Here is a 25,830-nt window from a genome sequence, read left to right as displayed (position 1 = left end):
TCATTTCTAAAAATAAGGGCAATCAAATTGTATGCTTCTGGGGTCAGGTGTGTGGTTTGTAGATGAATGGTCATCTTTGTCTCAGACATGAGGTGGGATTGTTGCCGGAGGCAGGACGCCAAAAGAGATGGAGCAAAGGTCTGAGTTCATTCAGCAAATCTACCTAAATGCTGCCACTTGAGCAAATCAACAAATGCTGCTGAAATGGGCTTCTGAATAGAAGCAATTCTGTAGACTAGATTCCCCAGTGAAGCAATAATCCATATTCTAGAGTTTGAAGCAGAACTGGTTTAGCAATGGCTGTTAGTTTCTTTTGTCAGACTGCTTTTCAGCCAGTACAATAGGCCAATCTTGCCTTTACTGATTTTGAAACAGGTGCAGCTTGATCAGCAAGAGGAAAAATCTATGGGGTGTGTGTGTGTGTGTGTTTGTTTTTAAACAACCACCCAGTTTATCTTGAAACCACCTTAACGCTGCACCATTCTGGCATTTAAAAGTAATGCCAAGACCTGCACGTTATTTATTTCTCAGCAAAGTGATTATTGAGATCTGAAATATGACTGATCGCTGAAGGTGTAATAGCGCTTTGAAGTCCTGGTGCAGCCTCATGAAATGCGTAACACTATCGTCTGCACATAGTTTATACTTACTGTACTGCAAACTGGGGGAAAGATTGACTAGTTTCTGCTGGGGCACTCATTACTAGGGAAAGGACCATCAGTGTTATGGGGGAGGCCTGCACCATTGGAGAAAAGTGCAGCCTATGTTACGTGGGGGTGAGTGCCCCAGGAAAAGGGCCAGTTGTCATTTCAGGGTTTGTACTACTGGGGAAAGGCTTTCACAGACATGAGTGCAAGGCAGTTCTTACCAGCCCCTGTTCACACAGGTCTCAGCATATTTCCCTTCCTCTTCAGAAAGGCACACAGGGGAACCCACTCATCTCACACCCAGATGGGTTCAACGGCGCAGCTGTCAGGCCTGTGTGCCACTGCAGATCCAGAGGGAATGCTTCATGGACAGGGTCTGATTAGGAGGTGGAGGCTGGAGATGTATGGGAAACCCTAGTCATACACCCACAGTGTGTCTCCTCGTCCTCCACCCATCACCAGTAGCATAGGCTGCTTCCTCACTCTGCGCCCCTCTGGTGGGGGGCAGAGCCCACAGAATGATTGATTAGTGCTGCTCCGAATAGCATTAATATGGGTCGTTTTTACATAGTGCCCCAGAAATAATCAGAGTGGGGGAGGGGGAGGTAAACCAAAGGCCTAGACGTCTTAGCACTCCCCAGTGCATGCACACCTGCACAAAAACAATGGGGTCAGCCGTTCTGCACTCAGTAATGTGGCTGCAGGTCCAGGGTCCTGACCTCTGCTCCATCTCTAAGGATGTGCCATTAATCACTTCACTGCACACAGAGGGCCAGCGTAGATTCCCTGCGGTGAGATAAACAGCTGCTGATGGGTAAGTATTTATCTCTCTCCTCCACCCATGGGGGTGGAGCTCTAAGAAGCACTCTCCCCACAGGACTATGCCATGGAGAAAAGAAGGTTTCAGAGTAACAGCCGTGTTAGTCTGTATTCGCAAAAAGAAAAGGAGTACTAGTGGCACCTTAGAGACTAACCAATTTATTTGAGCATGAGGTTTCGTGAGCTACAGCCCACTTCATCGGATGCATTTATATTTAAAATATATAAAATCTCCTCATTGTATTTTCCGCTGAATGCATCCGATGAAGTGAGCTGTAGCTCACGAAAGCTTATGCTCAAATAAATTGGTTAGTCTCTAAGGTGCCGCTAGTACTCCTTTTCTTTTTGGAGAAAAGAAGGATTCCCAGCTGATGCAAGGCTGCAGCATCTCACAGCATGGGAGTGTTCCCTATAGCAGATTAGCTGATCTGTCCAGTCTAGTTTAAATATCCTGAGTGATGGGCCTTCCACCCTTCCTTTGGGACCCTATTCTACAGCTTCTGAGAGCTCACTGTCATCCTGAATTTTGCTTCTTCGTTTCACTTCCAGTGATTCCCCTCCTTGATGTTAACAGCCTTTGAATATCTGAATTTGTCTATCCTTGGTTTCAGAGTAACAGCCGTGTTAGGCTGTATCTGCAAAAAGAAAAGGAGGACTTGTGGCACCTTAGAGACTAACCAATTTATTAGAGCATAAGCTTTCGTGAGCATCCGATGAAGTGAGCTGTAGCTCACGAAAGCTTATGCTCTAATAAATTGGTTAGTCTCTAAGGTGCCACAAGTACTCCTGCTCTATCCTTGTGGAGTGGCCACTTAGCCAGGCTGTTATAATGGTCATCCTTTAAAACACTTCAGTAACAGGTTCCCAAAGTTCATGGAGCTCTTGCTGGTGGGCAGTGGAGAGCTTGTTGGTTAGATGGTACCACCTGTCCACCCCCAGGACTCTCTTGGCATTCTCATCACTCCCACAGAGTATCTGTTTCTTTGTCCCTAGCTGGATGTCGACTGGCTATTTGCTACATGCTAGAATTCCATGCTAGGCTTTGTTGCTGACATGTCACAGGGATTGTGAGTTGTAGCATTCTTGTCTTGTTTTAAGGTCTCTGTGGGGAGAGTGATGCAGAATCTACCTGTCTCTCGCTGGGCATGCTATTAGTGGTGGCAAAGACATCCAACTAGCAGGGCTGTTGCTTGTATTTCCAGCCCTGTCTGGTCTGTGCCTACTGAGTTGGAAAGGCTTTGTTCCATTATGGTGTTGCATAGGGTGTTGTGAGGCTCTCTGCTTGACCCATGTCACTCGTGAGGGATCTCTACACAGCCCTCCCCTTTTTTGCATCAGAAATCCAGCTTCTGTGGAGAGTGGGCTGGCCCCCTGCCATTCTCTTTCAATACAGCTACTAGGGAACATGGAATCCATGTATGTCCTACAGCCCCAGAATTATCCCCTGACCTCTCTTCAAAGGAGTGGCTGTCTTGTGCAGAAAGGCTGATCCAAAAGCAAGGTGTGGGAGCTGATGGCAGGCATGGGAAACCATGGTGCACTGCATACTCCACAGAGGGTTGGAGAGGAGTGTGCAGCCCCTAAAACTATAGTCACATTGCACCCCACAAGAGCAGCTAATTAAGCAGTGGTCCAAGGTGGGCGGACTGGCCAGAACATAACGCTGTAACTGTATTGTACTGTGTAGTAGAGACTAATTAAGGAAAAGAGAGCCAGACCCCCTGGTACTACGGCCAGACTGAATGCATTATGGACTCTTTCATCAGTGGTATGACCCTGATTTTCCAGTCATATCATTGTGTGCACCACTGATTAATCTGTTTGTACATGAAGAGGATATCCAGGGCCTCAGACTTTCAGCCCCATTTTCAGCTGTGGTGCCTGGCCTGGCCCATTGAGAGATGAATTGGGGGGCCAGGAGAAGACCATTCCCTTTCAGGAGTTTGTGGGGAGTGTGTACAGGGAGATGTGGAAGAATCTGGTCTTAGCAATTCTTATACATAAGGCAGAAGTCATCCATTGTTTCACTGGAGTTACACCAGGGGGTAATTTGGTCCATGGGGCTCAGGGAACTCAGGATCCTGGAACTCTAGCCATAAATGCATCAAATTAATAACTTCCTCCAGGGCTGAGGAGGGGAGTCACTGCAATGTGCAATATCTGACATTCATGCAGACGGGCAGGGAAGGTTAGGGGGCAGGACCAGGGGATTATCAGCATATTGAAGAGCTCAGTACAGACTGCTCTGTGGGAGATGGAGCCAGAAACTGCTAAAGGGTTAAAATAAATCATAATAGAATGAGCTGTTCTCTTAGTGTGTGTGACTGGGGAGGGGAGAGAGTGCGAGAGCACGAGCAAACGGAATAGAGACCTGCAACCAGAGAGACAGACACAGCTGTGGCCGGAGGACTTTCTCTTCGCCTGGCTGCCCAGTGCTATCAGAGGCTTTGTAGAATGTACTGCCTGCTTCTGTCTGACAAGAACCCATCAGAAAATTTCTCCATGGCTCAGAGTGGGGCCATGTGTGACAGCCACCCACCCCGAGGGAGGCAGCCAGGCTTTCTTCCAGCTGCCTCACTTCTCCTTTCTCACAGACCCCTTTTGAAACAGCCCTTTTTATGGCTTTAAAGTGAAGGCTGGTGGCTGGAGCTGTATTAGAATTCCCTGGGGAAACCCAGCTTTTAGGTGGTAGACCTGGGAGAGGGGCAGAATCCCTCGACACTGCAGCGGGCATATGCAATACTAAGCCACCCTTCCCCGCTTGCCCGTACATTTCACCTCTTGGCGTGCCCCACGTGATGTTCAGATTTGTTGTATGTTTAGCCCCGAGACGAATCCCCTCTGTTTGTGCTCAACTGGTCTGTTCCTCTCATGACACTGGTGCTGTCTTGAGGTTAGAGTTGCGATTTTTGTGTGCTTTGCCTAGAGATTTCCATGGGAAAACCATTTAATTTCAGAATATGAACGAGAGGCTGCTAGACAACTCTCTGACACCACATTCTACAGGCCATTACCCACTGAGCGTTACCAAAAGAAACTACACCATCTGCTCAAGAAACTCCCTAAAGAAGCACAGGAACAAATCTACACAGATACACCCCTAGAGCCCCAACCAGGGGTATTCTATCTGCTACCCAAAATCCATAAACCTGGGAATACTGGACGCCCCATCATCTCAGGCATTGGCACCTTGACAGCAGGATTATCTGACTATGTAGACTCCCTCCTCAGGCCCTACGCTACCAGCACTCCCAGCTATCTTCGAGACACCACTGACTTCCTGAGGAAACTACAATCCTTTGGCAATCTTCCAGAAAACCCCATCCTGGCCGCTATGGATGTAGAAGCCCTCTACACGAACAGTCCACACAAAGCTGGACTACAAGCCATCAGGAATAGCATCCCCGAGACTTTCACGGCAAACCTGGTGGCTGAACTTTGTGACTTTGTCCTCACCCACAACTATTTCAGATTTGGGGACAATTTATACCTTCCAGTCAGCGGCACTGCTATGGGTACCCGCATGGCCCCACAGTATGCCAACATTTTTATGGCTGGCTTAGAACAACGCCTCCTCAGCTCTTGTCCCCTACCGCCCCTACTCTACTTGCGCTACATTGATGACATCCTCATCATCTGGATCCATGGGAGGAGGCCTGTCATAACCATAGGGGTAGCCTAAATTCCTCCTTCCCTGTAAGGGGTTAAGAAGCTCAAGTAACCTGGTTGGCACCTGACCAAAGGAACCAATGGGGACAAAAGATACTTTCAAATCTGGTGTGGGGGAGAGGTTTTGTTTTGGGTTCTTTGTTTCTGTGGCCGTTCACTCTTGGGACTAAGAGGGACCGGACATCAATCCATGTTCTCCAAATCTTTCTCAGCAAGTCTCTCATATTTCAAACTTGTAAGTAACAGCCAGGCAAGGTGTACTAGTTTACCTTTGTTTTCTCAACTTGTGAATTTTCCCTTTGCTAGAGGGAGGTTTATCCCTGTTTTGTTGTAACTTGGAAACTAAGGCTAGAGGTGGTTCCTCTGTGCTCTTTGAATTTTCTGCTACTCTGTAAGGTTAACTACCAGCCTAAGTTTACAGAGGTGATTCTTTTACCTTTTTCTCTTTAAATAAAATCCTTCTTTTTAAGAACCTGACTGAGTTTTCTATTGTTCTAAGACCCAGGGGTCGGGGTCTGGGTCTGTAGTCCTTTTGTAACCAATTGGTGAGGATACATGCTCAAACCTTCCCCAGGAAAGGGGGTGTAGGCTTAGGGGAATAGGACTCCAAGTGGTCCTTTCCCTGATTGTTTGTTAAATCACTTGGTGGTGGCAGCAATCCCAAGGCAAGAAAGGAATCTGTGCCTTGGGGAAGTTTTAACCTAAGCTGGTAAGAATAAGCTTAGGGGGTCTTTCATGCGGGTCCCCACATCTGTACCCCAGAGTTCAGAGTGGGGAAGGAACCCTGACAAGGCCCTTGAGGAATTCCACCAGGATTTCAACAATTTCCACCCCACCATCAACCTCAGCCTGGACCAGTCCACACAAGAGGTCCGCTTCCTAGACACTACAGTGCTAATAAGCGATGGTCACATGACCACCACCCTATACTGGAAACCTACTGGCAGCTATACTTACCTACATGCCTCCAGCTTTCATTCAGACCACATCACACAATCCATTGTCTACAGCCACGCTCTAAGATACAACCGCATTTGCTCCAATCCCTCAGACAGAGACAAACACCTACAGGATCTCTATCAAGCGCTCTTAAAACTACAATACCCACCTGGTGAAGCGAAGAAACAGATTGACAGAGCCAGAAGGTTGCTCAGAAGTCACCTACTACAAGACAGGCCCAACAAAGAAAGTAACAGAACACCACTAGCCGTCACCTACAGCCCCCAACTAAAACCTCTCCAGCGCATCATCAAGGATCTACAACCTATCCTGAAGGACGATCCCTCACTCTCACAGACCTTGGGAGACAGACCAGTCCCCGCTTACAGACAGCCCTCCAACCTGAAGCAAATACTCACCAGCAACCACACACCACACAACAGAGCCACTAGCCCAGGAACCTATCCTTGCAACAAAGCCCGTTGCCAACTGTGTCCACATATCTATTCAGGGGACACCATCATAGGGCCTAATCACATCAGCCACACTATCAGAGGCTCGTTCACCTGCACATCTACCAATGTGATCTATGCCATCGTGTGCCAGCAATGCCCCTCTGCCATGTACATTAGCCAAACCGGACAGTCTCTATGTAAAAGAATAAATGGACACAAATCTGACATCAGGAATTATAACATTCAAAAACCAGTCGGAGAACACTTCAATCTCCCTGGTCACTCAATAACAGACCTAAAAGTGGCAATTCTTCAACAAAAAAATTTCAAAAACAGACTTCAATGTGAAACTGCAGAACTGGAATTAATTTGCAAACTGGACACCATCACATTAGGCCTGAATAAAGACTGGGAGTCTGAATAAAGACTGGTTGGGTCTTTACAAAACCTAAACCTAATTTCCCCCATCCTAATTTCCCCCTACTGTTACTCATACCTTCTTGTCAACTGTTTGAAATGGGCCATTCTCATTAACACTACAAAAGTTATTTTTCCTCCCTTGGTATGCTACTGTTAATTGAATTGTCTCATTAGATTGACCTCACACTTAGTAAGGCAACTCCCATCTTTTCATGCATTTATACCTGCTCCTGTATTTTCCACTCCATGCATCTGATGAAGTGGGTTCTAGCCCACGAAAGCTTATGCCCAAATAAATTTGTTAGTCTCTAAGGTGCCACAAGGACTCCTTGTTGTTTTTGCTGATACAGACTAACATGGCTACCACTCTGAAATCATTTAATTTTGGTGTCTCTTAGCATCCCCGTAAAACTGGGCAAATTAATGTTGTGAGCATTGATTTATGTTTGTAAAGCGTGTTGAACTCCTCATAGAAAAAGTGCCATGGAAGGGCAAACGCTGATGATACAACCTGTGGGCTTTTCAAATTGTCTGCCTTGATCTATTCCCCCTTAGTAATGGCCCCAAACCCTGTGGTATCACAAATATAAGCTGTAGTATTTTGGACCTGACTGTAGAATGTTGTTCTCCCTAAAATAAGGGCTCCTAGTTTCACAGCTGCTTTGCTGCCTAAACTGAAATGCAGAAGCAGCACAATGGCCAGAAGAAAAGAGTGAGGTTAGTGGAATAGGTGAGAGATCAGAGTTAACCATTACGAATGCCTTTTTCTTGGAGCATTAATGACCCCATGATGGGTTATATATATTGTCTGTCTGTCTCTATGTCTAGAGCTCTAGACATATGGCTTTACAATCAATTTTCCTTCCAAACACAGGATGTATTTATTATTCCTGTCCCTCTGAGATCTTTGAGGGTAAATGGCAACAGTGCTTAGTGCCCATGACAGTTCTGGTTCCTCCTCCTTTCCTGCTAAGCTCTATAGCTCTCTGTCTCACTTGTCATAGTCCAAAGAAAAGACATTTTTGCATGCTGTAGTATAATCTGTGGAATTCACAGCCACAGGGTTTTGTTAAGGCAAATTGCTTACAAAAAGGATTTGATGTTTATATGAGCAAGAAAATAGCATCTTCAGTGACACTAACTCTATGATAAAAATGACAAGGCCTTTCAGTCCTCATGCTTCAGGGCAGAAACTGATCTGGCAGGTGGGATCAGGAAGAATTTTCCCTCCATGGTTCAGTATTGTACAATGAGTGCATTGTGGAGGATATATGCCTTCCTGAGAAGCATCTAGGACTGGCCACTGTTGGACACAGATTTCTGGGCTAGGTAGACCTTTGGTCTGTCCCCTTATGGCAAGGCCTGTGTGTCTAGTTTTCTCCCTGCAGCTCAGCCAGCTCTCCTGAACAGTGAGACCTGAGAGCTGATCCAGTGGATTCCACACTGTGTTTCAGGTGCCTTTGCCCAGAGAAGTCTCCATCCCCATGAGCCTTCGTTCTGATGCAGCCAATGGTCATGCAGGGATGCTCCTACACCCTCCCACGATGTCATGATTGGCATATAGCAGACCAGTCACATCACAGCAGCACCACCCACTCTCAATCTCAGGTAAGCCCTGAGGTAAGTGAGGACATGAGATACCGGGAGGAAGCACGAGCAGGAGAACGCGAGAGGAGAGGGCTCGTGCCTCATACTGAGAAAGAGGGACGATCAGCGAGTTATCTTAAGTGCCTATACACAAATGCAAGAAGCCTGGGAAACAAGCAGGGAGAGGGATTGGGGAGGAATAGCTCAGTGGTTTGAGCTTTGGCCTGCTAAACCCAGGATTGTGAGTTCAATTCTTGAGGGGGCCATTTGGGGATTTGTCCTGCTTTGAGCAGGGGGTTGGACTAGATGACCTCCTGAGGTCCCTTCCAACCCTGATATTCTATGATTCTATGAACTGGAAGTCCTGGCACCGTCAAGTAATTATAATGTGATTGGAATAACAGAGACTTGGTGGGATAACTCACATGACTGGAGTACTGTCATGGATGGATATAAACTGTTCAGGAAGGACAGGCAGGGCAGAAAAGGTGCAGGAGTTGCATTGTATTGTAAGGGAGCAGTATGACTGCTCAGAGCTCCGGTATGAAACTGCAGAAAAACCTGAGAGTCTCTGGATTAAGTTTAGAAGTGTGAGCAACAAGGGTGATGTCGTGGTGGGAGTCTACTATAGACCACCAGACCAGGGGGATGAGATGGACGAGGCTTTCTTCCGGCAACTAATGGAAGTTACTAGATCACAGGCCCTGGTTCTCTTGGGAGACTTCAATCACCCTGATATCTGCTGGGAGAGCAATACAGAGGTGCACAGACAATCCAGGAAGTTTTTAGAAAGTGTAGGGGACAATTTCCTGGTTCCTCCTGGAGGAACCAAGTAGGGGCAGAGCTCTTCTTGACTTGCTGCTCACAAACTGGGAAGAATTAGTAGGGGAAGGAAAAGTGGATGGGAACCTGGGAAGCAGTGACCATGAGATGGTTGAGTTCAGGATCCTGACATAAGGAAGAAAGGAGAGCAGCAGAATACAGATCCTGGACTTCAGAAAAGCAGACTTTGACTCCCTCAGGGAACTGATGGGCAGGATCTCCTGGGAGAATAATATGAGCGGCAAAGGAGTCCAGGAGAGCTGGCTGTATTTTAAAGAATCATTATTGAGGTTACAGGGACAAACCATCCCGATGTGTAGAAAGAAATAAACATGGCAGGCAACCAGCTTGGCTTAACAGTGAAATCCTTGCTGATCTTAAACACAAAAAAGAAGCATACAAGAAGTGGAAGATTGGACAAATGACCAGGGAAGAGTATAAAAATATTGCTCAGGCATGCAGGAGTGAAATCAGGAAGGCCAAATCACACTTGGAGTTGCAGCTAGCAAGAGATGTTAAGAGTAACAAGAAGGGTTTCTTCAGGTATGTTAGCAACAAGAAGAAAGTCAAGGAAAGTGTGGGTCCCTTACTGAATGAGGGAGGCAACCTAGTGACAGAGAATGTGGAAAAAGCTAATGTACTCAATGCTTTTTTTGCCTCTGTCTTCACGAACAAGGTCAGCTCCCAGACTACTGCACTGGGCAGCACAACATGGGGAGGAGGTGACCAGCCCTCTGTGGAGAAAGAAGTGGTTCGGGACTATTTAGAAAAGCTGGACGAGCACAAGTCCCTGGGGCCAGATGCGTTGCGTCCGAGAGTGCAAAAGGAGTTGGCGGATGTGATTGCAGAGCCATTGGCCATTATCTTTGAAAACTCATGGCGATCGGGGGAAGTCCTGGATGACTGAAAAAAGGCTAATGTAGTGCCCTTCTTTAAAAAAGGGAAGAAGGAGGATCCTGGGAACTACAGACCAGTCAGCCTCACCTCAGTCTCTGGAAAAATCATGGAGCAGGTCCTCAAGGAATCAATTCTGAAGCACTTAGAGGAGAGGAAAGTGATTGGATTCACTGAGGACGGGTCATGCCTGACTAATCTAATTGCCTTGTATGAAGAGATAACTGGCTCTGTGGATGAGGGGAAAGCAGTAGACGTGTTATTCCTTGACTTTAGCAAAGCTTTTGACACGGTCTCCCACAGTATTCTTGCCAGCAAGTTAAAGAAATATGGGCTGGATGAATGGACTATAAAGTGGATAGAAAGCTGGCTAGATTGTTGGGCTCAACGGGTAGTGATCAATGGCTCCATGTCTAGTTGGCAGCTGGTATCAAATGGAGTGCCCCAAGGGTCGGTCCTGGGGCCGGTTTTGTTCAATATCTTCATTAATGATCTGGAGGATGGCATGGATTGCACCCTCAGCAAGTTTGCAGATGACACTAAACTGGGAGGAGAGGTAGATATGCTGGAGGGTAGGGATAGGATACAGAGGGCCCTAGACAAATTAGAGGACTGGGCCAAAAGAAATCTGATGAGGTTCAACAAGGATAAGTGCAGAGTCCTGCACTTAGGACGGAAGAATCCCATGCACCGCTACAGACTAGGGACCAAATGGCTAGGCAGCAGTTCCGTAGAAAAGGACCTAGGGGTTACAGTGGACAAGACGCTGGATATGAGTCAACAGTGTGCCCTTGTTGCCAAGAAGGCCAATGGCATTTTGGGATGTATAAGTAGGGGCATTGCCAGCAGATTGAGGGACTTGATCGTTCCCCTCTATTCGACATCGGTGAGGCCTCATCTGGAGTACCTATGATTAGGGGTCTGGAACACATGACTTATGAGGAAAGGCTGAGGGAACTGGGATTGTTTAGTCTGCGGAAGAGAAGAATGAAGGGGGATTTGGTAGCTGCTTTCAACTACCTGAAAGGGGGTTCCAAACAGGATGGATCTAGGCTGTTCTCAGTGGTAGCAGATGACAGAACAAGGAGTAATGGTCTCAAGTTGCAGTGGGGGAGGTTTATGTTGGATATTAGGAAAAACTTTTTCGCTAGGAGGGTGAAGCACTGGAATGCGTTACCTAGGGAGGTGGTAGAATCTCCTTCCTTGGAGGTTTTTAAGGTCAGGCTTGACAAAGCCCTGGCTGGGATGATTTAGTTGGGGATTGGTCCTGCTTTGAGCAGGGGGTTGGACTAGATGACCTCCTAAGGTCCCTTCCAAACCTGATATTCTATGATTCTATGATTCTAAGAGTGCCAGGGCTCATTAACGATCACACCTTTTCTCTTTCAATTCAGAGTTTTGGTGACAGTTGCCAAACTTCTGTTATTTATAGCAACGTGGCACCTCCTACATTCCTGTTAGTGGTGGGGATGTTATTTCCTCCGTCTCCCCCAGCTTCTACTTAGCATGTTCTACTCATATAGCACTTTCCAGATGCACAGTGCTTCACAAACAAGAGATGGGCTTGAGTGACAATGTGCAGTGTTGGGATCAGTTCTGGGTTTCAAACCTCCACCACCAAAAATTGTGTGTGGAGATGTGTGGGTGGGTGGGGCTGAGGGGGTCTCTGTTGTCATCTCTCGTGATTTGATGGTTAGTCTCGCAATATTTGTTTTTCTTGAAGTCCCAGCTCCTGGACGCATGTGACTTGAGGGGCAGGAGGAATTCAGCTATCATTTTTTAAAAAAGGAAGTTTCTGCAGAGAAGAGGTGGAAAATGTGACCCTGGTGCTAAAGGCTCAGAAGGCAAAAAAAAAAATCCAACTGTTTTTAAGTCTCATGATTTTTAAGCTGATCTCATGATTCTTTGGGGCCTGCCTTATGATTTTTGAACACTTGGGGCTGGCAATATTGGAGGGATTGCAGAATCTACTTCCCTTCGGCCCTTTTGGAAATCCCAGGTCTTTGGTTAGGAGCAGGCCTGTGCTATTCTTGGCTACATGGGCTGGGACCAGTAGCTATCCTAAGGGGTTTTCTGACCTGCATGGCCTGGGTTTCTGACCCTCACATACTGCGTCAGTGCTCACTGGATGTGTGTTTGCCTTGCACTTCTTGTGCTGAACGTAGCCAAGGCTGGCAGTTTGTCCTGCCTGCAAAAGGGGAATGAGCCAGTTAACCCAAGACCCCAGCCGATGGCGGAGAAGGCACAGAAGAGCCTGCATTGCTTGTCTGATCTGGAGGTTCAGCAGAGATTCTTCAGGGCTCTTTCCCTTCCGCCCTTCACTGCCCCTTTCCATTCCCTCTCCCTCTGGCTGAAGAGTGCTGGACCAGCGCCCTGTGGAAACAGCAGTGCTGATCTGAGGGAAGCAAGCCCCCTTTGGCCTCAGCACTCCTCTTCTACAGCAGAGGTTCTTAAACATTTTCTTTCTGAGGCTGCCCCCCAACATGGTATAAAAACTCCACAGCCCACTTGTGCCACAATAACTGGTTTTCTGCCTATAAAAGCCAGGGCTGGCATTAGGGGGTAGCAAGCAGGGCAATTGCCTGGGGCCCCATGCCAGAGGGGCTCCCACGAAGCTACATTGCTCAGGCTTCAGCCTCAGCTGACAAGGCTCAGGGACCTGGGCTTCAGCCCCACGCAGTGGGCCTTCGGCTTTCTGCCCTGGGCCCCAGCGAGTCTAATGCTGGCCCTGCTTGCAGGCCCCCCTGAAACCTGCTCGAGGCCCCCTACAGGGCCCTGGACCCCTGGTTGAGAACTACTGTTCTACAACACACCCAGGTGTTTTTTGCTGGCTCCAAGGAGTTCAGGATGGCTGAGTCTGGGGCTGGATCCCAGCACCATGTGTTGCCGTTGCACTGGCTGCCCCAGCATGGAGATCTGCAGCTCAGGGGAGAGAAGCTGGGGGAAGTGTGAGAAACTGGCATCTGTCTGTCTGAGCCAGTTCCCAGGCTGGAAGCGGGGCTTATAGATGAGCCCGTGACTTTTCCCTGCTGGTTCTGAGTCAGTGTTTATGTGGAGGGGGTGGCTGTTATGTAGCTATTACCAGGAGCTGTAAGGGGGTTAATAAACGACCCAGCAGATTCAACAAGGAGCAGAGGGTTGGAGGGAGAGCAGAATGAGCTGAGCAGCAACCTCCACTGCCTCCTGCCTGCCATGAACATGCTGAGGAGCTATCCGTGGGTCGGGCTGACTCTCCGTGGGGGTACAGGAGTGGAAGAGGGAATAAGTAGGGAAACAGACAGAGGCAAGGGCAACCTCAGGGACACTTGCAGCAATCAGCAGCTGCACTGGAGAGAGGGTGTACGAGGGGCACTCGTTGCTCTGGGCTTATAATCACTCACCCAAAGCCTCTCCTGACTTCTGTGCTGCACAGGGCTAGAGTATTTAACTCCACATGCAGGCAGAGTGCCAGGCCACTGGCTTGCTCTGCTTGCAGGGCAGCGATCTTAATAGCAGCTCTGCCTTCCACCCTCCAAATACCGTGCACTGTCTGCCCCCTTCCTGGGATGGGCCTTACTCAGGGTTGCTGGCGTCGCTATTGTCTTGGCTTCAGAGTCCAGGGATCCCACTGGGTTGGTGAAAACTGAAGAGCGTGTTGGTGTGAGAGCCCCCTGATTGCAAAGGGCAGCCCAGCACAGAGGGAGGGAGGAGGGGACAAATGGGTAGAGATGGCAGGCATGCAGAGAGAGAGAGAATGAGAGAGACCAATGGGAAGAGGGAGAGATACAGGGAGCTTTTTCATAGTGTTCCTGTAGGTGGAACTGAGCATGGAAACAATGCCGAGCTGCAGAAACTCCAGAGAACTCTGTGGGAGACAGATGGGAACGGGGACGAAATCCTTTTGGCAAAAACAAGATGTTTTCCCTGGGTACAGATGGGTGTGAGCCAAGCCCAGGAATGTTGATGTTGACATGTGAGGGAGTCTGGCCCAGGGAGTCCCAGCTGTGAAGGAGGGGAGTGCTGAATCTGCAGAGGGGCTTCCCCTTCCCACCCCTTCTGTCCCTAATGCAGGCCCTGGCCATCACTGTGATGCACACCTCTGCTGGGGCTCACCCAGGTGAGCTCATGGCTTGTCCAGGAGGTGTGGGCCAGGGCAGATGCTTCTCCACTGAGGCTCTTGACAGGGTTTCTGGTAGCAATAGGGAACCCCTGTGGCTCTTTCAGTGTAACCTCCCGTCCTCCTTCTCGTATAATGGGGTTTGAGGAGTTTCTGTTTCCACCTCCCATGCTCCCCCCACACCCTGTCCTCTCCCACCATAACGGGACTCAGACAGAGCCCCCAGGTACGCCCCGGGTCTGTCTAGGGGACTAAAAGCTTGCATTGACTGTTCCTTCAGGAATCTGTCTATTGACGAACAAACGCTGAGACCCCAGCACTCCATTTGCAGTAACCAGAGGACCTGGGGGCTGCTGCACCATTGTCTTTGCTATTACCCAGGGGCCCCGGCCCCGGCCCTGTACAGTGCCACCTTTGCTATTACCCGGGGTGGCCCTGCCCAGCGCTGTGTTCTCTTATATGTGCAGTGATTTCTTTGAATGTGGCTAGCTGTGGTACCTTCTCCCCCATCAGTGCCTGTCACACACACGTGTGCACAGGGTGACTCCTGGTGACACCCTGCCCTCCCTCACACACAGACAGCTGCCGTGGTACCCGTGGGGGTTAAGGCAGGTTGGAGGGAGCTGGAATTCCACCCGGACAAAGCTGTGATTCACTGGCAGAGCAGCTGCTGCCGCCGCCTCCCTCCAGATTCCTGGGGGGTCAGTAAACAGGGCAGCAGCTCCTCTCAGCCCCCCCATCCTGCTCCTTGCCCGCCCTCTGGTCCCTTCCACCCTTCTTCTCTTCCCTGTGGTGCTGCTTGCCTTTCTCCTGCTGCTGTCTGCCTGGTGCTGGGTGATGGCACTGGGAAGAGAGGGGGACAATGTTCTCTCCCGTGCAGCTGGTGGGCAGCCACGCCATGGATCCCTGGCTCTGCACAGGTAGGGGACGTGCTCCACAGCCTCTGTGTGTGTGTGTGTGTGTGCACACACATCTAAAAATACAGCTGTTCACATGCATCTGACTTCTGGAGGGAGAAGGATCCAACCGGCCTGCCACCTCGGCAGCTGCAGCCGGTGAAACTGATACTCGATGTGGAAGCGCTGCTTTCCCCCACTCACCTGCAGGGGTTTTATTCTGGGGGAGCAGGCATTGCACACCTGGCCAGTGCATGGCTGCTTTCCCTCTGGCTCATCTATAGGACATAATCGGTGAGTGGCAGGCATTGTGGACTTTGACCCTTTTCCTAAACTAGGCTGGAGAGGATCACGCTTCCCGTGGAGTTATATCCACGCAGTTCCGTTTACCCCTAGATGGAGAAAGGCCATTGGCCCTGATCCCTTTGCAATCCCCCTGGGGACAGAGGAGGTGGCTAGGGCCATGCAGGGCTAACCTACTTTGGCAGCGTGAGTATTTGCACAAGAAATGTATTGACTTTCAGTATACAGGCAGCAGCGTTAGTGTGAATGATTTATGGTATTCATGTCTAGGATTCCTCTGTACTCTGTGTTTGATGATTTTCGGGATGCTCTCTGGAATGACATGGCAGATCAGGGGCAGAAAATTAAATGTGCTTTCGGTGAAACATAAAACATGCTTCTTCCCCCACTGTGATCATTAAGTACCTCCCAGTTCTTTTCTGGGGAGTAGAGAAGTGATAGCCCTAGTGACCTGGCAAAACCCCCTTTGGATAGATTATAAAGCCAGAAGGGACCATTGTGATCATGACCTACTGTGTCACTGCCCTGAATTAATTTGTCTATTCTGCCTGGTCCTGTCTTTCCTTCTGTGCCATTAGCATATGGTCCCCTCCTCGCTCAAAACTGTTACAGGGTAGCTGTGCTCTTTCAAACAACTGCCACTCCCCTCAGAGGTGGCTGCACTCCAGTTGAGTGAAGTGATTCCTGTACCGATCATTTGGAAAACACTTTGGGTTGAAAGGTACTAATGCATATTAATTGTTATCACTTCTGAGCCCTGCCAACAAATTAGAACTGGAGGGAAAGGTTGTGATTTCCCAAGCAAAACACAGCAACTTCCCACCTGTGAAATTGGTAAATGTTTGTGTGTTTTGACAATAGGCAGTAAGCTGCCATTGTGGTCACACACCAGCCCTCCACCTATGCACCCCAAATACACAGTGGTGAGAGTGTTTGTGTTGCACGTAGATCATGCCTCCCTCTGATTGTTGTTTGGTGTGTCTGGCAAGTAGGATAGTCTTTGCTGTTGTCATGGGACGGAGCACAGTCTAGCGATCAGAACTCTGGAGTGGGAGTCAGGAGACTAGGTTCAACTCATAACTCTGCAACTGACTCACTGTGCAGATCATTTCCCTGTGCCGTGCCCCACTTTCCCCCCAGTCTGTGTTGATAATGCTTCCCTTCCTCCCAAGGGATTGAGGCTACATTCCTCATTGTAAAGTGCTTTGAGATCCTTGGATTTAAAGCACGCTGAATGCAAAGAGATATAGTGTGATCTCCTTTCTTCAGATGACTGGAATTCTGAGTCTCTCCCTAATTTTCACACGCATGCACTCTCTTCCTTCTGGAGTGGGTGCAGAGGAGCTGCAGAGTCTCTGGCAGTTGGGCCCCTGGACTGCCAGAGAATGTTCTCACCTGCAATCTTCTACAGGTGAAGCAGATGGGAGCTTATAGTCTGTTTTTTGTGGTAGCTCAGGCTGCACAACCAGGGCCATTAATATTGTAACAAATCCGTGATCACCTACACCTTCCTGGTTGTCACTGTGCTGCACACTGGGGCCGCTCAGAACTTAATGGCAGCAGCAGGAACAGAATTTGAAGCCTGTGCCTCTTTGGTGCTCCAAAAGCACAAGTTCTAGCCACTTAAGCTGAAGGGGAATATCCATGTAGAGTGGTATGGAGTCTATGCCACACAGCTGAGCAACTCTGACTCAATCCAGCAAAAAAAAACAAACCAAAACCAACACACACACACACACAGAGCACAAGAGTAAAAACCCTGCATCCCCTTGCAGTGTTGTAAATGCTGATCACTGTATAATATGTCACATTGATAGAACATCCTTCAAGTGTTTTAAATCCTTAACAAAATCTCAAGGTCTTTTGTGATGCAGGCCGGCATTTCAATCCCTTTGTACAGATGGAGAAGCTGGTTCATTAATGTTAAGGGTTGTGCCCAAGAACACACAGTGAGTCAGTGGCAGAGGTGAGAGCAGCAGTCAGTCATGTGCTCTAGCCACTAGACATCCTGTGTCTGGACTCAGTGTGTCAGGTGTTTGTGCTTCCACCTAGGTTAAAGCAGCAGAAGATGGTGAAGGAGCGCCCTGTGTAACCCAGCAAGCTTCCAGCAGTGCCCTCAGGCCCCAGGCACCTCTGGAGATGAATCTTTGTTGGAATGAAATCAAAAAGAAATCCCACAGCCTTCGGTAGGACTCCCCATGTGAAGTGAGCTTGCTGGTCTTTGCCCCGGGATTGCCTGCTGGAGATGTTAGGCACAAGCCTTGAGATCTTGTTCAGTTCATTTGCCACCCAAGTTCACTGTAACCTTGGAGCAGTTTTCCCTCTCGGCCTCTAAAGCAGAGACAAATCCCTGAGTCACTAACTCTTTTCTCCTCTGCTTGAAATGTGTTTTCATTTGCCCTTGCTTGTGCTCTCACTCCTTCTTTCCCCTTGTTTCCTCCTGTCCCTTTATCTCTTCTTCCCCATCCATTCCTGCTTTCTCTCTGCCCCTCTCTCCAGTCCTCAAGCAGGGTGTGTGTGTGTGTGTGTGTGTGTGTGTGTGTTCTTATTGCCCAAGATAAGGACTCAGGAACCCATTCCCTTCACATCACCTTCCTCTGTGGCCTGCCCCTTCCCTCCAGACCCCTCTAGGAGCATGTGCCTTTCTGCAGCCTTCTGTAGTTGCAGATCCACCGCCAGCATCACTGAGAGTTCAGTTGGGGCATATTAATTGTGCTTTGCCTTAACACACACATCCTGGTCCAGGTAAATGGTCCAGGTGGCTACAACGTATAGCCAAGTCTCTGCCAATATAGGCATAGCCGGAGTTCAGGCTGTTTATACACACAAGTCCAGGCAGGTTCTTCTGCTCTTCCCCACTACACACTTGGAAATCAGAAACAGCTTAAGGGAGTCCTCTCACCTGCCTCTGCTAACACCAGCAAATACTTCTAATGCTGAGCCTCATGGAGGGTATCCTCTACTGCATGCGAGGCCAGGGCAGCATCCATGTGCATGCTCACCTGGGACAGGCTGAGGGAGCTCCTCCCTCCTGACACCAGTGCAGGATATAGCCATTCTTTAGTCACTGGACAGAGAAAGTTTTCCCTTAGCCTGGCTGCCTCTTCTCAGGGCAGAAGGCACACACTGTGTGAGATTGGGCTGTGCCCTCTGAGCCACAGGCTGCAGGGGCCCAGTGTACTGTCCACTCTTCCCTTTTTGAAAAGCGGTGAATTCCCATCGGGCCTCATCCTTTTTGTCTGCTCTCTATAACTGTTGTGTTCCCATCCATCTGGTGCAGGGCTCGTCTGGAGGCCTTTTCAGACCACAGTGGGAAGCTGCAGCTCCCCCTCCAGGAGATCATAGACTGGCTGGGTCAGAAGGATGAAGAGCTGTCCGCACAGCTGCCGCTCCGGGGAGATGTGCTCTTGGTACAGCAGGAAAAAGAGACGCACACGGTATGTTTCCAGATACACACTCCCTAGAGCCCTATCTTCGCTCACCAGCTAGGATGAGCTCCCGCCCCAGGTTCCTTGGCATGGAACCTGGATACCTGACCTGGTCTCTCTGCCCACAACTGTACTTGCAGGTTCCCCTGTGACTTATGTTTGGGGCCAGAATGCTGGCTGTCACTTGCACCTTTCCCCTTCCCTTATGAGGTGGAGCCAACGTTCTGACAAGCTCCAGCCTGTATTTTCCCCAGTGAATAACAGATAGGATCAGTTCAGTTTAGAAAGTGAAGAGGCATTTAGTGTAAATGACAGAAAGTAAATCTGCATTACAGATTTAAAGTTAAATCTATGAAGAGATCACAGAACTGGATGCTGAGCCTCAGGCACTGACTATTTCCTGTTTCCCAACTGGCTGCAATATCCGAGCTCTCAGACAGACAGATGCCTTTCTTTGGCCACACTCATGGGGATCCTGACACTTGCCTGCTGGGATCCGAGAGACCAGTTTGGGTCATCTGTCTGACTTAGATCTACAGCAGACACAATGACGGGGATGTGAGAATCCTTGTGGTGTTACAGCACATAGCAGTTCTGATTAACCAATGTCATCCCATCTGAATTCAGGAGAATCATAGAACTAAAAGGGACCTCGAGAAGTCATCTAGTCCCGTCGCCCTGCACTTGTGACAGGACTAAGTATTTAAAATATTTACAAAGGACCGTTTCCTTCTCCCTGGACCTACAGTGCAAACTGGCCATGATCAGAATGCCTCCCCTTTAATAATTCGTGGCCCAGAACGCGCCAGTAGTTGCCTATTTCAGAGACACTGTTGATCTACAGATCTCACCAAATCTCTCTCCTCCTTCCATGTGGTGGGATCTTCCTTGAATCCCAGGGCTGTTTATCCATTAACTTTCCTTTGTATGCTAAAGATGTTCACGTACCATCTTCTGAGGCGGAGCTTCTTTAACATGTCAGGTACGTGCTGGTAGTTCGCTTGTGCACTGGAGCGAGTAATTCACTGCACAGTTCTTGGTTGAGGAAGGAGCCTTTCAGTTCTCTAACTCAGCCTTTGTTTTGTCATGCTGTGCCTCCCCACTGCAGGCTTTCATGGAAGAGGTGAAGTCTCGGGGCCCATATATTTATTCCGTCCTGGAGTCGGCGCAGGCCTTCCTTTCCCAGCACCCATTCGAGGAATTAGAGGAACCCAATTCTGAAAGTAAAGGTTTGTGGAGCCTCCCACTCTCATCCCCCTCCTTGTCCTCATGCCAGCATGGCCTAGCTCTCGGATCCTGCATGCTGTTGTTCTGAGAGAGGAGACGGGCAGGGGGCAATGTGGCATTGTGTACCGCAGTGCAGCATGAATGAACTGAACGGGCAGTCCTATAGCACAGTGTTACCTGGCATTGGCACTCCATGTGTCACCATAGGTATGCCTGCACTGCCATCGTAGGGGTGATTGCAGCACCTGTCGACATACTTGCTTTGATCTCGCTAGCTTGGGTAGCCATAGCAGCAAAGCTGCAGCAGCGCGAACTTTGGCATAGGCTCTATGGGCCCGCCTGGGACCTTAGATCATTACTGGGGTGGCTAGCCTGCGCTGAAGCACATCACTGCTGTGGATACTGAAGTTAGCTCAAATAAAGCTAGCCTTGGGTATGTCTGCATGTGCTGCCATCACATCTCCGAGGACAGCGTGGACATACCTTATGTCATGCTACTTTGTGGTGGGGCGAGGCACACAGCAAGCACGGGGTGTGATGGGCACAGTGTGTGGCTCGTCCTAGAGAGATGCAACATGGTACACGAGGGCATTGAACAGTGATTTAATTAGCATGCCTGCAAAATGAACTCTTGTCCCAGCCCTTCAACTGAGCCACACCCCTTATGTGAAGCCAGGGCCTCTTCCCTCCAGAGGTGGTGGAGAGCTCTCCCTTTTCTTGGTGACTCTCTTCCTCCAGCCCCACCCGCAACGGCTGGGAAGGAAGAAGCGCTCTGCCAGTCGCTGCTCCTCTCTTGGCCGGGGGGCAGGGTACAAATCCACTCCCAGCATTTGTGTGGGGTCCTGGCAGCTCCTGTGCTTTCCCCACTGATAGGGAGGAGGAATGAAGTGATCTGGCCTGGCCAATAATAGGGCCCCTTTGCTGAGCGCTGGGCTCCCTACACTGATTGGCACTCAGCTCTGCCCCTGACCTGCTTTATGTCCTTGGGTAAATCATTTAATCTCTCTCTGCGCCAGTTTCCCCATCTGTGTAACAGGGATAACACTCCCCTTGCATTAATGGGCCCAGGCAAAGCTGCCTGTAACTTGAGGGGCTGTCTCTGCCTGGGGAAGGCATTTAGGAGTTGTGCTTTAAAGGCAATAGGGCCATCTTGACTCCTTCAGCGGAGTACTCACCTTGGTACCACAGGTGCAGCTACTGGTGGGCGCAGTCCTTCAGAGGTCCTTTGTCAGACCGGCAGCTCCTGGCTGGGATGTAGCAGCGCTGGCTGCAGGGTCACTGTGTCCAATGGAATGTGCATGCTGTACCCTGATACTCTTTTAGGCAAGCTGCTTGGAAAATAGCTTAGCCTCATGGGCCAAAGCCATCACTTGTGAGTGCCGGCCATGATCAGACGGATGTTGGTGGGCAGGAAGCTTGTGACTGGCAGCGGGAGAGGCTGAGCTGTAATGCTGAAAGAGGAATGAATCTGAAGAGGGAAGGCAACCTGGGTGAAAGTGATCTGAATGATAGATTTCATGATTCTAAGGAAAGCCAGGAGTGAGAGCACCAGAATAAGGACAATGGATTTAAAAAAAGCAGAACTCAGAGACGTGGTAGGTAAAGTCCCTTGGGAAGAACATCTAAGGGATAAAGAAGTCCAGGAGAGCTGCCTGGCAGTTTTTCAAGGAGATAATATTAAAAGCACAACTGCAAACAATCCTGATAGGAAGAAAGTTAGGAAGAATAGTAAGAGACTAGTAAGAGACTAAAATAGTAAGAGACTAATATGGCTCCATCAGAAGCTCTTTAATGACCTGAACATCAAAAAAGAATCCTACAAAAAGTGGAAACAAGGACAAATTGTAAGGATGAATACAAAAGAATAGCACAAGTGTATAGGGACAAAATCAGCAAGGCTAAGGCACAAAGTGAGTTACAAATAGGAAGGAACATAAAAGACAGCAAGAACAGGTTCTTTAAATACACTAGTAGCAAGAGAAAGATGAAGGAAAGTGGAGGTCCTCTACTTAGCCGGGAAGGAGAACTAGTAATTGATATCAAGGAGGATGAGGTGTTTAATGCCTATTTTGCTTCAATCCTCACTAAAAAGGTTAATGGTGACTAGATAGTCAACATAACTAATATTAACAAAAAGGAGAAAAGAACACAACCCAAAATGGAGAAAGAACAGATTATAGAATATTTAGATAAACTAGATGCATTCAAGACACCAGAGCCTGATGAAATCCATCCTAGGGTGCTGAAGCAATCTCAGAACTGTTAACAATTATTGTGGAGAATTCATGGAGGACAGGAGAGGTCCCAGAGGACTGGAGAAGGGCAAACATAGTACCTATTTTTAAAAAGAGGAACAAAGAGGACCTGGCAAATTACTGACCAGTCAGTCTAACTTTGATACAGGGAAAAGGTACTGGAACAAATTATTAAACAATCATATTGTAAGTACCTAGAGTAGGATAAGATTATAAGGAATAGCTAGATTAATTTGTCAGGAACAAATCATGCCAAACCAATTTAATTTCCTTCTTTGACAGGGTTATTTTTACCTAGGGGATGCGGGGAAGCAGTAGATGTGATATATCTTGATTTTAGTAAGAGTTTTTTGAAACGGTCCCACATGACATTCTCATAAGCAAACTAGGAAAATGTGGGCTACATGAAAATACTATAAGGTGTGTGCACAAGTGGTTGAAACACCGTATGCACAGAGTAGTTATCAATGGTTCACTGTCAGTCTGGGAGGGGTGTATCTAGTGGGGTATTGCAGGGGTCAGTCCTGGTCTAGTACTAGACAATACTTTGGAATACTTGGATAATGGAGTGGAGAATATGCTTATAAAATTTGTGGATGACACCAAGCTGGGAGGGGTCACAAGCACTTTGGAGGACAGGATTAGAATTCAAAACTATCTTGACAAATTGAAAAATTGGTCTGAAATCAACAAGATGAAATTCAAAAAAGACCAGGGTAAGGTACTGCATTTAGGAAGGAAAAATCAAATGCCCAGCTACAAAATGGGAGATAACTGGCTAGATGGTAGTACTTCTGAATATGAATCAGCAAGGTGATGTAGTTGCTAGAAAGGCTAACAGCGTGTATTGATAGGAGTGTCGTACTGGGAGGTAATTGTCCTGCTCTATGCGGGACTGGTGAGGCCTCAGCTGGATACTGTGTCCAGTTCTGGGAAATTGGAGGAAAGGTTAATAAAACTGGGCATGTTTAGTTTTTGGATAAGAAGACTGAGGGGGGACCTGGTGACAGTTTCCAAATATGTTAAGGGCTATTCTAAAGAGGATGGTGATCAATTGTTCTGCATGTCCATTGAAGGTACAACAAAAAGTAATGGGCTTAATCCGAAGCAAGGGAGGTTTGGGTTAGATATTAGGAAAAGCTTTTGAACTCCAAGGGTGGTTAAGCTCTGCAATAGGCTTCCAAGGGAAGTTGTGGAATCCCCATCACTGGGGGCTTTTGGGAAGGAGGTTGGACAAACATCTGTCAGGGCTGGTCTAGGTTTACTTGGCCCTGCCTCAGCGCTGGGGGCTGGACTTGATGATCTGTCGAGGTCCCTTTCAGCCCTGCATTTCTATGATTCTATGACATGTACTGAAATTGTCCTCTTTTTCCTTTCTCCCTTCTCTCTGTCCTTTGTTCTTTCTCTTCCCAATTCTCCCTGGCTTCTCCTCTCTTTCTCCTCTTTCTTCCTCTTGTCACCCCACCCTTGCATTGGCTGTCCCTGCTGTGGCTGGGATCTCCTGGTTGTTCACTGTGGCCCTGCTGCTTTTCTCATAGATGTCTCTCCAAGGCAGAGGATCCAGAACATCAGCCGTTTTGTCTGGAAGCAGGCGAATGTGGCCAGTGAGCTGTGGGAGAAGCTCACTGCCCGCTGTGTTGACCAGCACCGTCACATTGAACGGACACTGGAACAGCTGCTGGAGGTCAAGGGAGCCATGGAGGAGCTTAGCACAACACTGGACCAGGCCGAGAGTGTGCGAGAAACCTGGGAGCCCATTGGGGACCTCTTTATCGATGCCTTACCAGAGCACATCCAGGCAACCAAGGTACATCTCACCCTTTCTCTGTCCCTAAGGGAGACCAGTTGTGTCTCTCTTACTGGAGGAGATCTTGCAGTCTGATAAAGTCACTATTCAAATAGGACTGTGCCAAAATCCTGTCTGGACACCGATAAAATCAGAGGGACCAGTTCATCGCTAGTGGTGACTCCACTGACTGATAGGGCAAATTTGGCTTGTGATGTCTGGAGGGATAGATAATCCTGAGGTCTTCTCCAGTGGAGCATATTCCCCTCACTGTACCTGCTCAAACCAGGCACTCTCTGGATAGGACTCTTCTTCTTGTTGGCTACTAGTTGGGATCTGATTAGTATCCCAAGCAAGGGGACTCAATTCCATCATAGCGCTAGTGTGTGCATCTTCAGTCTGGCTTGCTGGGTTCCTTCTGCTGCTCTAGCTCTCTCAGAAAAGGAGGGTTAAGCAGTGATTCCCACCCACCCACACGCTCTCCCAGGCAGTGCCAGCTGCTGGTGTACCCAGGCCCGCATCAGGGCATTGCTAGTGATGTTACAATGAAAGAGTAAGGTGAGTGGCTTTTCTCTCTGTCCCACCTTGTGTCTCTTCTCTTTGGGATGGGGGGCTCTAGCTGTTTAAAGAGGAGCTCTCCCCCATGAAGGACGGGGTGAAGCTAGTTAATGACCTCGCACACCAGCTTGCTATCTCAGATGTGCATCTGTCCATGGAGAACTCCCGGGCTCTGGAGCAGATCAACACCCGATGGAAACAACTGCAGGTAGGAAGGGGCAATGTGGGGGCAAAGTAGGGAAGTTGGGTGCCCTGTGAACAGTAGTTGGACATTATGGGGAAGGGGCTGTCAGAGTGCAACAAGGGTAACAGAGATCTGGGGTCATAGGTCTGAATGGGCCTTTTCTAAGAGAGACGGAGATAGCAGGCCATTGGGACAGGGAGGTGGTGAGTCTGCAGTGGGATTCTGGAGAACAGAAGCAACATGAGGGACAAGGCACAACGGAGGCTCATAGGGGCAGGTTCTCAGCTGGCGTAAATGGGTGCAGCTCAGGTGACTTCAGTGGAGCCATAGTGTGGATCTGGCCTGTGGGGACTGAGAATTAGCTAGGCGAGGGAGTGGGCAGGAGGGTTTGGTTGTTGGGGGATAGGAATCCAGGAAGGTGGTGGATGTGGGGGAGGGGTGGTGCATTGCAGTGCCATGCTAATACATGTGCAATGCCTCCTGGCCTGTCTAAAAGCTGAAGTCCTGGGGAAGTTCACTTTTAAGTTCCAGTTTCCCCTTCTCCCAGGCCTCGGTTAATGAACGCCTGAAGCAGCTCCAGGATGCCCATCGGGACTTTGGACCAGGTTCCCAGCACTTCCTCTCCAGTACGTGAGCAGATCCTCCCAGTGTCCTCACCATCAGACACCCCCCTGGCCGGAGAAGCTCAGCACTGTGTCTATTGCTTTGTACAGATTCACACCTGCCTGCCTTTCTTACTGCCTTGGCCACACAAGATTTCCCCCAGAGACATATTCCCCTTGGCCTAGCTCTGCCAGGGCAACCCCAGTAACCAGCTTGAAAGAGGCACTATTGAGTGGCAGTTC

At 48.8% G+C, this 25,830-nt stretch overlaps 1 protein-coding gene across 2 annotated transcripts in view; it reads left to right on the top strand.

Annotated features, from left to right (window-relative positions):
* DRP2 (dystrophin related protein 2) overlaps positions 1–25,830 on the top strand; it is a 48,008-nt gene that overhangs the window by 5,115 nt on the left and 17,063 nt on the right. Inside the window, exons 2-8 of one of the 2 annotated variants that reach the window (XM_073360814.1) lie at positions 8,404–8,569; positions 17,600–17,733; positions 18,828–18,984; positions 20,084–20,204; positions 23,996–24,264; positions 24,863–25,009; positions 25,533–25,611. In XM_073360814.1, the coding sequence (XP_073216915.1) occupies positions 8,450–8,569; positions 17,600–17,733; positions 18,828–18,984; positions 20,084–20,204; positions 23,996–24,264; positions 24,863–25,009; positions 25,533–25,611 (1,027 nt within the window). In that variant the 5' untranslated portion in view covers positions 8,404–8,449. The remainder of the gene's footprint in view (positions 1–8,403; positions 8,570–17,599; positions 17,734–18,827; positions 18,985–20,083; positions 20,205–23,995; positions 24,265–24,862; positions 25,010–25,532; positions 25,612–25,830) is intronic. The other variant, XM_073360813.1, reaches the window with a different exon arrangement.

This window comes from Lepidochelys kempii, chromosome 9 (assembly GCF_965140265.1).
Source record: "Lepidochelys kempii isolate rLepKem1 chromosome 9, rLepKem1.hap2, whole genome shotgun sequence".
NCBI classification, from domain to species: Eukaryota; Metazoa; Chordata; order Testudines; family Cheloniidae; genus Lepidochelys; species Lepidochelys kempii.
This window is presented reverse-complemented; position numbering and strand designations above follow the sequence as displayed.